General features: G+C 36.8%; 1 protein-coding gene across 3 annotated transcripts in view; it reads right to left on the bottom strand.

The window, feature by feature from the left end:
* Positions 1 to 12,686, bottom strand: part of NFATC3 (nuclear factor of activated T cells 3) — a 78,207-nt gene that overhangs the window by 51,998 nt on the left and 13,523 nt on the right. For 2 of the 3 annotated variants that reach the window (XM_068955440.1, XM_068955441.1), the window contains exon 2: positions 7,766 to 8,897. In XM_068955440.1, the coding sequence (XP_068811541.1) occupies positions 7,766 to 8,897 (1,132 nt within the window). Of the gene's footprint in view, positions 1 to 7,765; positions 8,898 to 9,695; positions 9,844 to 12,686 lie in introns of those variants that run through there. The other variant, XM_068955442.1, reaches the window with a different exon arrangement.

Below are 12,686 nucleotides of genomic sequence, written 5' to 3'. Positions count from 1 at the left end.
GAAACAAACCCCAGAAACAAGATTGCTTTGGAGCATCCTACAGGTCAGCATCTAATACTAGATTGCAGCTGTGGTTCTGCACTGGACTTAGGCTTTACTCTTTCTTCTACCCCATGCGCACTGTTGTGGGGCCAATGACAGCGACTACAAATCCAGTTAAAACCCTAAAATGGTTATTTTTCATTTGGAGCACTCTTACTGTGGAGTTCATGGGATAAACAGCTGTGGCATAACAGAGGGGCTTTGCGCGGACAGAAACCGCTTATGCTGGTACCTCAGCTGAAGTGGTATGATTAACTCAGTTTTAGTCTAATGCTCTTCTGGATTCCTTGCTTAGAAAGTTTTCGAATGCAAATGAAACTGATAATAAGAACTCATTTTAGCCATTCTGCATGAACATACTTCTACCTCCTTGTAGTCACTAGTTCTACTAATGACCTTTTGAAGATCTCCACTAGGATTTCAAAATGCTAGTGAAAGTTATTCTTCATTTCCTTTGCCAGTTAAGATTTACAGGTCTTCTAGAATGACCCGTGATCATTTCTCAGTTGCAGCAAAAATAACACTGGGCCACCTACCCCTCTCCTAATACATCAAAATCTGTGACTGCAGGAAAGGCTTTGCTGACCATACATTGGATGTTCCACATTTTTTTCCTCATCCTGAGTTTTCGCAGGGAATAACCAACAGCCACAGTTATCCTGTGACAAGCGAACGTTATGACACAGCAATCCCTTGAGATCCTGACATCATAACTATGTGCCAATACTATGGGCCTTTTCAGGAATACTTGTAGAGCCAAAATACTGCTGTGATTGCTCTTCGCTACTTAGAGTAACATTTTCTCAGGCGGAGTAATTTTGGAGTTAATAATTTTGGGGACACCCACCTTGCCACAGTGGCTTATCAATAGATTTTTTTTATATTGTTTACATTCAAAATATCACTCATCTACTAGCAGACCCACAGTTAAATATGCTTTCAGAGTACTGATAGTGCATCCTGCCAAGTAAAATCTGTTTTCTACCATGTCAGAATAAAGTGGAGAGTCTAATCATACCTATAGCTTCATTAACAGTGCATAAACATTACAGCAATAGCCTAGCTTATTAAAAACCTAAGAGGTTCAACGTTCTCTTGCTTGTCTCACTTAAGTGGGTACTTATCTCCAAAGTCAGAGGTTTGCCAATATTTTCACTTTAAAATTTTGCTAACAGCATAACAGCAGTTATTTCTATTTAACAGAAAATAGATGGATAACTACTCAGCAGAATAAGCTTGTCTATAGTCCACTCACATGGAACGGTTTTCTCTTCTTAAAATTAAGACTGAGGTTCCAACAGCTATGTTAAAAAGAGAACATAATTCTGTTCTCCTCTCTGCTCCACAAACTTCCAAAACAAGGATTCAGACAAGAAAGAGAACTAATTATTATGAGTATTTGTCTATCTAACACTATTTTCTCTTGAAGAGTTAAGCAACATTGTCAGCAATCTTAGTTTTCAGGAGCAACTGCCAGACAATTGCAAGGAAGATACTCTCAGGTTGCCATTAATCATCCATCATTAAAGAGATTCCTGAACTGTAAATACAACTACCAAAGCCTGTTTGTTCTTCATCACCATGGCACAAAGAAACTCCTTGATATCCTATCACTTCTCAGTGTTTTAGAATTAAATTTGCAACACAGCACTCTGAAGACAAACATCAGTTTATACAGTAGTTTTAACAGTAACTCTTTCCAACACTGAGAATACTATTATGTAAAGTCAACTTACAACTATGAGTTCCAGCAGTAAAACAAACCAGTTTTTAATAAAAGATTTTTGCCATTAACAAATACTGCCACAGTTATCTGGTGGACAAAGAAGCACAATTTGCTTCTGTCAAAGACTTGCTCCAAGGGTTAAAGAAAGAAAACACAATCGCTCATGAAGTGTACTAACCTACAAAATGCCTCTTTGATGCACAAATTAGACTCTCAAGGTTTAACATGCAAAACCTAAAGCCTACTGTCCTACTAACCATTCATATTATAAGCCATAAGTTAAAAACAAAACTAAAAAAAACCCAAAAGCACCAATAACAGAACCCCCACTATTTTCAATTTCACCATCACCGTCCACCCATCTAATACCACTGCACAGTGTCGCCTATATCAGCACTGTCCGTATGTCTGTGCTGGTTGTTAACTCTTCCACAAATAGTGCTGATCCCTTATGAATTTTACTTTTGGTGATATGTCTCCATCGTAAGTATTATTACTTTTTTTTTTTTCCTCATCAGAGGTTCCCAGGTCATCCCCATACTCTTTTTTTCAAAGCCCTTTCTTCCCCCCTGTGTCAGGGGGGCAGATCACACACAGAAAAGCCATAAGCACCATAACTAAGAACATCAATTTCTGTCAAACAAATATATACATATATATACATATATATACACATATATATCACTTCCAAAAAATGTTTCCTACTCCTCTTTCTAATACAGCAGCTTTGTACTCGTGAAGGCTGACTGGAGCCTAAGCAAGAACATTTTAATAAGAGGGATTATCAGTCTTGATTCTTGGTAGTACATGGTTTCATGAATATTTACTGAATGGGTATTCTCATAATAACGTGTATATCCACTAAACAGGAATTCCACACAGTTTCAAAGACAAGGATACAATTAAGAGATTCACATGAGTATACTGACCTCTTTTAGATGGCGCCTCAATGTGAGCAGGAGGATCAAATTTAGCTGTTTGAATATGAATAGCCTCTAGGAAGAAATACTTTTCTCTGGTATTCTTCTAGATTATTTATAGCCTTAACTGATATAGGCTATCTAAATAAGAAAGTGAACTTGCATCATCTATGTTTCTTCTCAAATAGAAGATACAAAATTTGGGAAAGGAATGAAAGAAAAAGAATCCAATTAATGAAAGAGTCTGAAATCACTGTATGCAAAAGCCTAGAAACATGGCTTTTGAAGAGACTGAGTGGAAAAGTTTTGAGTTTTTTCAAGTGGGGGTAAAATTCAAGCCCTGATGGTAGATGCTTAATAAACAGTCCTAAAATCAGGATCTTCATGAAACAATGGGGTAACAAGCAAATGGGGAAGTCAGATATACTACCACTACTTTAGCAGGGAAACATGAGACACAAATAAATCCAGTTCTTATCCCTCAGCCTGGGAAGCAGGGGGAAGTATTTTAAACAAGAATAACAAGAATAAAAATATAATCAATAAAATGATCAGATAACTGCATTGCTGAGTATTCTGTAAAATGACCAAGTCAATCCACAATCCAAAAAATGCTCATCTGCAAAAGTATTTGGTTAACGACAGCACTGCCAGATACTCTGTGGCTAATAGACTACTCAAATCTTCACTAGTCCTAGATGTAGACAGGACAGAACTATCTAGTTGCTCAATGCCTACTTTATAGGAACTGTTGCGTTGCTTCTGTCCCTCTCCACTCATCTGGACTTTTCTTTGACTAGGAAGCAGGAATATGACTCAGGACAGATAATACACATATTTTTCATATACTACAAACTGGCACATTATGTATTTCTGTCTTAGATGACAACTTTTTTGTTCAAAATTATTTGCAAAGAATCAAGTATGACTAAAATGCACAAAAACATATTATACATTAGTATATTTAGTTAAATATAAGCATCCTACGCTTATTGAATATAGGAGAAAGGAAAAGAGCGGTCAGGACTTCATAGATAAACTAGAGTATTGATTCCAAGTGAATGAAACTACTCTGGCCGGTATGCGCATTTAGCCACAGTAAACTGTCCCTCGGTACAAACGGGAGTAATTTACCTTACATGGTATGGGGTATGACGTGGTATGAAACGTGCAGACAGCACCTTCTTCTCTGATGACTATTTAACGTTCTGTAAATCTGTAATCTGGTTTACTTCATGCACTAGATCGTACTTGATAACACAATCAAGACATTTAAAAAGCTGATTAATTGTATGCATATATATATATATATATATACACACACACACACACGCAAAAGAGAGAAAGAGAGAGAGAAATATTTTAAAATCAAGAGTTCCTATCTTTTATGCTTATTCAATCTAATTCTAAAACATAACTGCAGTGCTTGCTTTTGGTCACTGTCACAAACTGTTTAAGAAACAGTGGATCTTCTTTCAATTCATTATTAAAGTGTAAGAGTGAGCTTAGCTTCTCCGCATCATCAACATTAAAATCCAAACGACAGATGACAGAATGAAATGGCTGAACATACTGAAGGTACACGCTCTCATTGCATCTGTGGAGCAGGCTACAAGTGCCGAGTAGCTCAATGTTACACTAAGTTGTCAATGCAGCCATTTCCATTAACTCAGTAGTCAGACTCTTTGTCAGCAAATGCATACTGCCTAATAGTTTTATTTAATTCACTTGTGAATAAGTATAGTCTTTATTGTCTTCTGCTTTATTCTCGCTTTTACAATTAGAGAAGTTCTTCAGAGATAGCTTTTACATAAATCCTGACATTTCAAAAACAATTTTAATTCTTTATGAAAACTGTAAAACTGATTTTTATTCAATTCTGCTCAGCCCCCCTCCCCCCCCCCCACTATGAGAGCAAGCAGGTTTAACAGAAGAGCTGTTGTTTTAATTATTTTGGTTATGTTGCAGAAAAACCTAGATCCACAGCCCATCTTGCTAAACACCTATACGCTCCACATTGTTCATCTGCTTTTATCTTTCACTAGTGCTCACTCTTAACAAACTCCCTACCTTTTCAATATACTTCCTCCTCCTTTTTTTATTTTTTTTTAAGAAGATGCAGAGCAGATAGAACAGCAGACACAGTCATGAAATTCTTAGCAACAAATTGCAGCCTGTGAGTTAACATAAATGCCAAGGCAGGACTGCTGAATATCCTACATAAATACTCCAAGATAACCAGTTCAGTAAAAATAATTACCATCGTTTTATTTAATCTGTTTAATAAAAATAATTATTGCTATTTTAGTGGAAACAAAAGTCTTTTAGTGACAAACAGTACACCTTTAGGTGCAACAGATTTTTAAAAAAAACTTAAATACCGTTAACGCATCTGTCAACGCAGTAATTTCAGATCTTGTAAGACTGACTTTTCCAAGCTAGCAAGGTAGCCTCCTAAGCCTCAGAATTCTCCCTCATAAATAGCTACACAGAGGGACATAGAAAGCAATCCCCCTAAAACCACATATCTACTAACCCCAGTCAGTACCTTTCTGAAAAGAAATTAAAATCTGTTATTATACAATTAGGCAAAACTGACAAAATGACTAAATACATTTTAACAGTGCTCCTTCAGAGACAAATAACCTACTCTTTTAAAGAACAACTTTTAAAGAATTTCTACAAAACTTAGTTCTAAAATTAACAGAGTAGATTTTGTATTAATTAAAAAAAATGAGCCTTCTGTGCAACACTGATCTAATCAACACAAATGTCAAGCAGCGAAACTCAAAAATTCAGTGTCAGAACTCAGAAGAACGCTGAAGCCTGTCTGACAGTACCCATTAAAAGTCACGCCTTCTGGAGGCTCTTAAAGCTATGATTCGCTTCACTTCCATTTGTTTCAGGAATGTTTCACTGTATCCTGAAAGTATTGGTTAATATTTCATTCGTCTTTGTTTGTAAGCATGCTTCTCAGTAGTAAGAGTTACAGATGAGTTCTCTCCATTAGTTCTCCAACTAAATAAATCACACACTGAAAGTATCAGTTACAGCAGCCTTCAAAAATGAGCAAGTGCTTTGATATTCCACAAGACCCACAGCCCTGAGAATTGTCACGTGCTCAACTGAGAAAAAGGAAAGGTACTCTAAAAAAATTTCTGCAACAGGCTTTTTCATTGGACAAGTCATCAGGAAATGATGCATCAAGATGTTAAAATGATGCAAGATTGATATCTAAATTTGGAAAAAGCCACTAGAAAGGGGAATTACTGAAGATAAACTAGCATGTTCTCACAAAAGCCAGCGTCCACTTTTCAACAAGGTGTGCTTTTGAGGGAGGTCCCTGGGAAGAATGCCTGTTCAGAAAACTTGGGTTATTAGGCCTTAGTTAGTTCTAAATTTTTTGCTAAGAAGTTCAAACTCCCTGAGAGCAGAAAAGGTGCCGTGTAAGTGTCCTGTACAACACCTCTGAAGGTTTGACAGAAATATTTTCTTTTTATTTTGCTTCAGTTACTTCAAGGAAGAAAAAAAAAATGTTAAAATCATGAAGAACTTCCAAATCATTCTTTTTAAAATAAAAAATACAGGGTATGCTCTGTAAAAAACAAGTGCTTTGCAAAGATGACTTCATCATGACAGCAATATTTTGCCAATAACTTTTAGGAGTTATGATTTGCCTTTTTCAAAGTAAAGCTTGTATCTGGAGAATCCTACCCTTTTTACCATCAGTATCAAGACGGTCATTTACTCATGCCTGTAGAATCTCTCTCTCTCTCTTTTTTTTTTTTTTAAAAAAAAAAAAAAAAAGAAATACTCTAAGGAAGTAAATGCTGAGACGTTCAATCGTTCAATTGCTTCAACCACTACATCCTCGGTGAGCAAATCTGCCTGCGGACAGAACGATGGTGTTTTAAATATAAACCTACAATACAGCTTATCACATAGATAATTGTTTTACAGATATTAACCTAATACACCCTTCCTTTTACAAAATATCTGTACAGAACTCTTCAAGGGATGGGCAGCTTCTTGCCCATTTACTTCTTCCTGCTACCAACGTGCCTTGTACGTTCAGAAGCAAGCACATTTAATCAGCTCGAAGCATTTATTCATCTGTAGAGAGAAAGGGCAATCTCAAGTCCCTTCCCTCCCCCCTTCTCATACCCTGAAGCTTCCTCCCCCCTCCCCCCCCTTTTTACCTAGCAGAACAAGAAAAAGGTTAAGGAACCAAATGGATGGTTTGAGCTAAGTAACTGCAGTAGTTGTCCATTCAGCAGCAATGCTACCTAAAGCATTTCTAGTCCACCAATTGCACTGTCCTAGCAAAGCAGTCCGTGTAGCTTTATGGTCAGCCAGATCAAAGACACGCTCCATCTAAAAAGTAACTGAATGGGAAGGAGGGCGAATTTCCCCCCACCCCTCATCTGAATCAGGTCCCTAGGTCTCCACAAATCAGCCTGCTAGCACACAACAGGACTGCAAAAGGGCAAGAGCCATTTAAGTCAGCACCGCAATGACAGAAATACCCTTGGAACGACAGCCCACAAATCACTTCGTTCTATATAGATTTCAGTATGACATGCAAATTTGTTTTCTCTCTAGAATTAGGATTTGGAATCAGCCCAAAGACGCAAGCGAAAACAAAAACAAATAAAAAAAAAATCCACCTCTTTCGGGTTTTCGCAGTTTTATAAAATCAGTTTGTTTAGCTGCATTAACATTTTGTACTACTTAGATTAAATGCAACAGCTTAAAATGCAAACATTTATAAAAGCTGCACACATTTGATTCAGTACGGTTCTGTGCATGCATACCTACAAGCAAACTTTATTAATTAAAGTCAATTGCCTGTGTTAAAACATGGCCACTGCAGTTTAAAAAGAAGAAACAGATGGGCATTTGCTGTATCAACTTGTTTGCCTCTAATTATAATTTAGCTGTCTACAAGAACTTTCTTTTTAAAGTCTTAATGCATCACTGAAATATAAGCATGTTAATACATCTATGTAAGAAGCACAGATTGGGAAAGAAGGGAGGGAAGCCTTCTGAACAACTTGCACATTTTCTAACCACTTACCGAAATATAGGGGTATGGCCAGGCTTTGGTTTGTTCCAAGTAAAGTGCGAAGGAACAGAAAGAAATTGGTCTCCAGGCAAATCTTTTTTCAAGGTGTGTTGAGATCCAGAGCAGTCATCTACTGCAGTTTCAAGGGATGACGATAAGTTTCCCTGTTCTTCAGGGCAGAGATCTATTTTTCCAGATAAAGTGGCAGTTTGATCCTCTGAGGTCTTTCTTGTTTTTAGAGGGATGTCAGTCTCTGTACAACACTGAAATGGTGAAAGGCCAGAATTAAGACCTTGTACGTTATGGACAGAAGTGTTTAACCATGTGTCTTCTGTTATGCTTCCTCTGGGAGAATGGCCAGGTGACGGAGTTGGAGAATGATGAGGAGAGAGAGAACCAGCATAGCAAATCTCAGCACTGGAGTGTCGTCGTTTCCCACAGGGGGATGTAGGTCTTGATGAGGGCCTTGATGTTGGTCTAGGGCTTAACCAATTTTCATCTGTAATACTAGTTCTGGGAGAATGACAGGGTGACTGTCTAGGTGACAAGGCATGCCCAAATCCATAAGGCTGTTGCCAAGATTCATCACTGGGACCTCTCGGAGAGCCACCAGGAGATGCCAAAGGAGAGCCAAGGGTAAATCGAGCAGCTGCTTCATTTAGCTCTGAGTCTACATCATCATAAACATGGGAAATGGATTCACAGGAGGAAGCATCTGAAAACCAACTTCTGGATGAAATGCTGCTGGCAGGGCTTGGACTAAGGGATGATTCCCTATATGATGGTTCAAGAGGAAGATAGAGATGGTCCCGTGACGGCCTTTCCATATACTCATTTTCTGTGCCATTTGTGTGCAATTCATCTTCGTTGGCTTCAATCCCTTGATGACAATTAGGTGAAATAGATGTAATTTGAATACTTGGGCACTCAAAGGGTTTGGGTCCACCTAGTGGACTATATTTGGATTCCGGTACCTCACAAGTCCCTTCATAGTTCTTATGACTCTGAAGTCTTGTAGGTGGCGATAGAGGAGAGGAGTGAGACTGCAGTCCATGGCGAGGAATACAAATTGGTTGATTTACAGATGATGATGGTTGGTCTACATTAAAGATGTATATGGATGCACAGTCTTCTGACTCAAGATCTGGAAAAGGAATAAGAATAAAAATAAATAAACAAACAAAGGAGGAACAGGGAGTCAGAGTGCAACGCTTCAGAAACGTCCCAGACAAAATATTTTGTTTCCTAGGTGTGTCCTATTTTCAACATCCCAGACTTCTTACATTGCTCACTGGACTAGCAACACAACATAAAACTCATCTCTATTTTAGATTTTTCAAAAAATCTACATATTTACAGCTGGCCAAGATTATGGCTTATGGCTTTCTTTCATAAACCTTGTTTTCAACCAGATTCAGCAGTTTACATACATCTTTAGTGGATGAAAACGTAACATACAGAAAATAGGTTTAAAATCTTCAAAGGATCTAAATTGGAGCGCTCAATTCAAAATATAACTTTCATAACTACAGTCCATTCCAGGTAGTTAATAAATTAAACTTTATTTATCATAATCCATTAAAAACTTAATCTCCTAGATAGACACACGAACAAATACGATACATTGTACAATCCCACTAGTCAATACTTCTAGGCACTGGGATATCATATGCATTATATTTACATCCTTTAAAATTAGAAAGCATCTGACAGTGACCGAGCCTTCGATGAAGATTATAAACAGCTAAAAACATTCAATCACAAGAGGCCTAACAAGAAACATTATTAAAGATATTACGAAGAATCTTATACCAAACAGTGCTTTCTGGTTGCTTATAAAACTCTCAAGCACCCATCCCACAAAACAGCATTTTTCAAGGCTAGTCTCACCACGTTTGAGTACAAGGCAAAAACAAAACATTCTCAAATCTCTCAAACTTACGCAAAATACAGGAAGTATTCCAAAGAAAAACAAGCAATCAAGAGAGAGCACAGAGTCTGCAGCGTCATCTTGTAGAACTGAAGCAAATTTTCTTCCCCTGCTTCTCAACATTGAATTAACTGCCAGTAAGAGACATTTGTCTCTGAAACAAAATCAAAAAAAAAAAAAACAACAGCTTTTTCCTTATTTTGTAACCACTATGCTTCCACTCTTGACTCTTTTCCCTTGTTGAACAGATCCTTCCCTATACAGTCATAGCAAGCAAGTTTGACAGAGACCTCAGGTGGTTCACTAGTCCGTTCCCTCTCTCCTAGCAGCTGAAATCAAATATACTTGGAGCATCCCCACCAGACACTGGATCTATCCTGTTAAGGATAACATGCCATGTAATGATAACAAAAACTGTTAGTGATGATGTTTCAACAATCTGAGTAATTCATTTTAATGCTGAATCACTTTGAGAACTTTCAGCCTGTCACTAACATTTAAGATAATCTTTTTAAAAATTATTGTTTCTAAAATTTGTGTGTTTTTTTGTAAACAGTTTCTTTTCCAGTAGTAGGAGAATACTGTGCAGAAGCATATGTAACGTTACTGAGAATTGAACTGCTCCTGTATCAAAGATAATGATGAAACACCATGTTTACATGATTATTTTCCAGAAATTCAGACTGAATAAGATAAACTGCATCTCATGTATTAGCTGATTTTGATGGTTTTTGTCCCCAAGAACATGAAACTGTCTAGCCAATTACTGCCCACACCATACTGCTTACCCCGCCTTGAGCATCAGTAGGATATTAATATTTTTCCAGTCCTTTCAGATTGCAAGATTCATTAGAAGTTATCGTCAGGCTCAAGGGTTTCTAACCAAATCTTTTTGCACCGCTGGCTAGAAGTTACCTTACCTTGCTCATTTTTAAAAAAAAAAATATATATATATATTTACTCTAGTAGATATTTTAATACCGTCCCCTAGTTGCAGCCTTGCTATTTGAAATAAAGTTGGCTTTTAAAATAAATCTATTCTCTCTCACAATCAGATGAAGTAGCTATACAGGAAACCATATACTTCATGCCTTTCCATGATCAAAAAAATCAGGTTGTCAATCAAGCTGACTTTTCTATTAGCAATCACCTTAAAATTAACTTAAATCCATTGTTCTTAAAAAAAAAAAAAAAAAATCTCCTCAGAGACAACAAAAAAGCATTTTCAAATAGAGAGAGAGTATACTGTTATCAGGGAGCAGGTTATGTTCCTCAGACCCTTAACAAAAAAATGCCTGAAGGTTCACGGGCACAGAGCTGCATGTATGTCATTCACTAAAGGAGACATTAAAATGCATTTAAGACTAGTATTAAGTAGTTTTGTAAGTATTATATAAATATGCTATATAAAAATATAACATATGAAATTATCTGTATTACATAATTACATCATTAACTAGCATTACATGCATTAAGAGCACAGGACACCGTCACAGATTGATTTCTAAATATGTATACACTAATGGGATGCAGGTTACTCAGGAAGGACTGTTCCGCACATCATACAAATAATTAACACAAGCTCACTATATTAAACACACTGTCCAAACTGTATTCCTCTATCTTTTGTCTAGGATAATAAACAAAAGTCACCTTTTTTTAAAAAAAATCTTTTTTTTTTTGAACTTCAGTTGGAAAAAAAACTCTTTCTTTTTGCTGTTGGCAGACAGTAGCTAGTTAGATTTTCCACATCTACTGGTATACTTATGAGTAAGATAGCAGACATTTTTGTTTCCTAATTTTATTACTAGTATTAGGATTGTAGGTCAAGAAAGAAAAAAGTTAATCCTAATACAAGGATGACATAAAAAATAACTAAACAATTATCCAGCTACTCAAATACTTCAAAATAAAAGAGAGAAAGAAATTTTGAAATAATAATAAAAATATTATAGGAAAACCAAAGTCAGAAAACTTTGAGTCCTGTGTAAAACCCATTTACTGTCATAAATGGCTTTAGGAACAGTAGCAGCACATTCCTTGGGTTAAAACTCTCACCATAGTAGTCTTATTTTCTTGCAGCAATAACCAAGAAATCTTTAAATACTTAAGACAGTTTGTCAACTCTCAGCGTAACTGGGTTTTACAAAAAAGCAGATGTGCATTCAAACTTTAAGTTTCATGGAGCTGAGATGGAGAGATCAAACTAGCACAAAACCATAATAACTGGGAGGACAGAGGGAGAAGACAGAAGGAGGCAGAAGATTATTCTTCGGACTCAGGCTCATTTGGCATCTCTCCACAACAAACATGTTCTAATGAGTTTGGCACCACTTTCTCCCATTACCCCTCCCCAGCAGCATACACCCACACACAGTTAAAAACAGGAAGTTCGAAACCTAGAGTAAGAGCTATGCATCTAATGAACCCCAAATCCTAAGAGTTATGCTCAAGACTGCAGAAACAATGTATTTTGAAATCTAATTCACCAAAACATTGGTTACAATTACACTGATTACAATCGGTTAGTTGCTAGTTTAAAGAACAATGTTAACTAGTAAGATCTTGACCGTCTCATTAATTCTACTACATACAGACTTCCTAACAAGTTCCTAAAACAGTCACCAATAATTATTTTTGTCATAACAAAGAACGTAGAGATAATCCAACCTAGAATATCCCTCTTGCTAATTTAAAGTAACTAGTAAAGCATATAAAGTTGGAATACAATTTGGGTAAAAGTAACTATGAAACAGTGTGGCTGATAATCCTTAAGATGGTAAGAACAGCTCTAAAAAAATCCAGCACAGGACTTCAAGAAAGTAGACACTCAACAAATTCAAGAAAGTCTCACAGAAGGCAAGCGCAAGGCAAAAAGAGATATGGAGAAGCCCAACGCAAAGAAAAAGAGTTATGGAAATTGATAATTTAAAAGGGGAGCTATTGTATCCAAATAGTCCTATTGTGAGAAGGACAGTTGTGTAGTAAGAAGCAAAGTTGACC

This window comes from Struthio camelus, chromosome 10 (assembly GCF_040807025.1).
Source record: "Struthio camelus isolate bStrCam1 chromosome 10, bStrCam1.hap1, whole genome shotgun sequence".
Classification (NCBI taxonomy): Eukaryota; Metazoa; Chordata; class Aves; order Struthioniformes; family Struthionidae; genus Struthio; species Struthio camelus.
The sequence above is the reverse complement of the archived record's forward strand: the minus strand, read 5'-3'. Positions and strand labels throughout refer to the sequence as shown.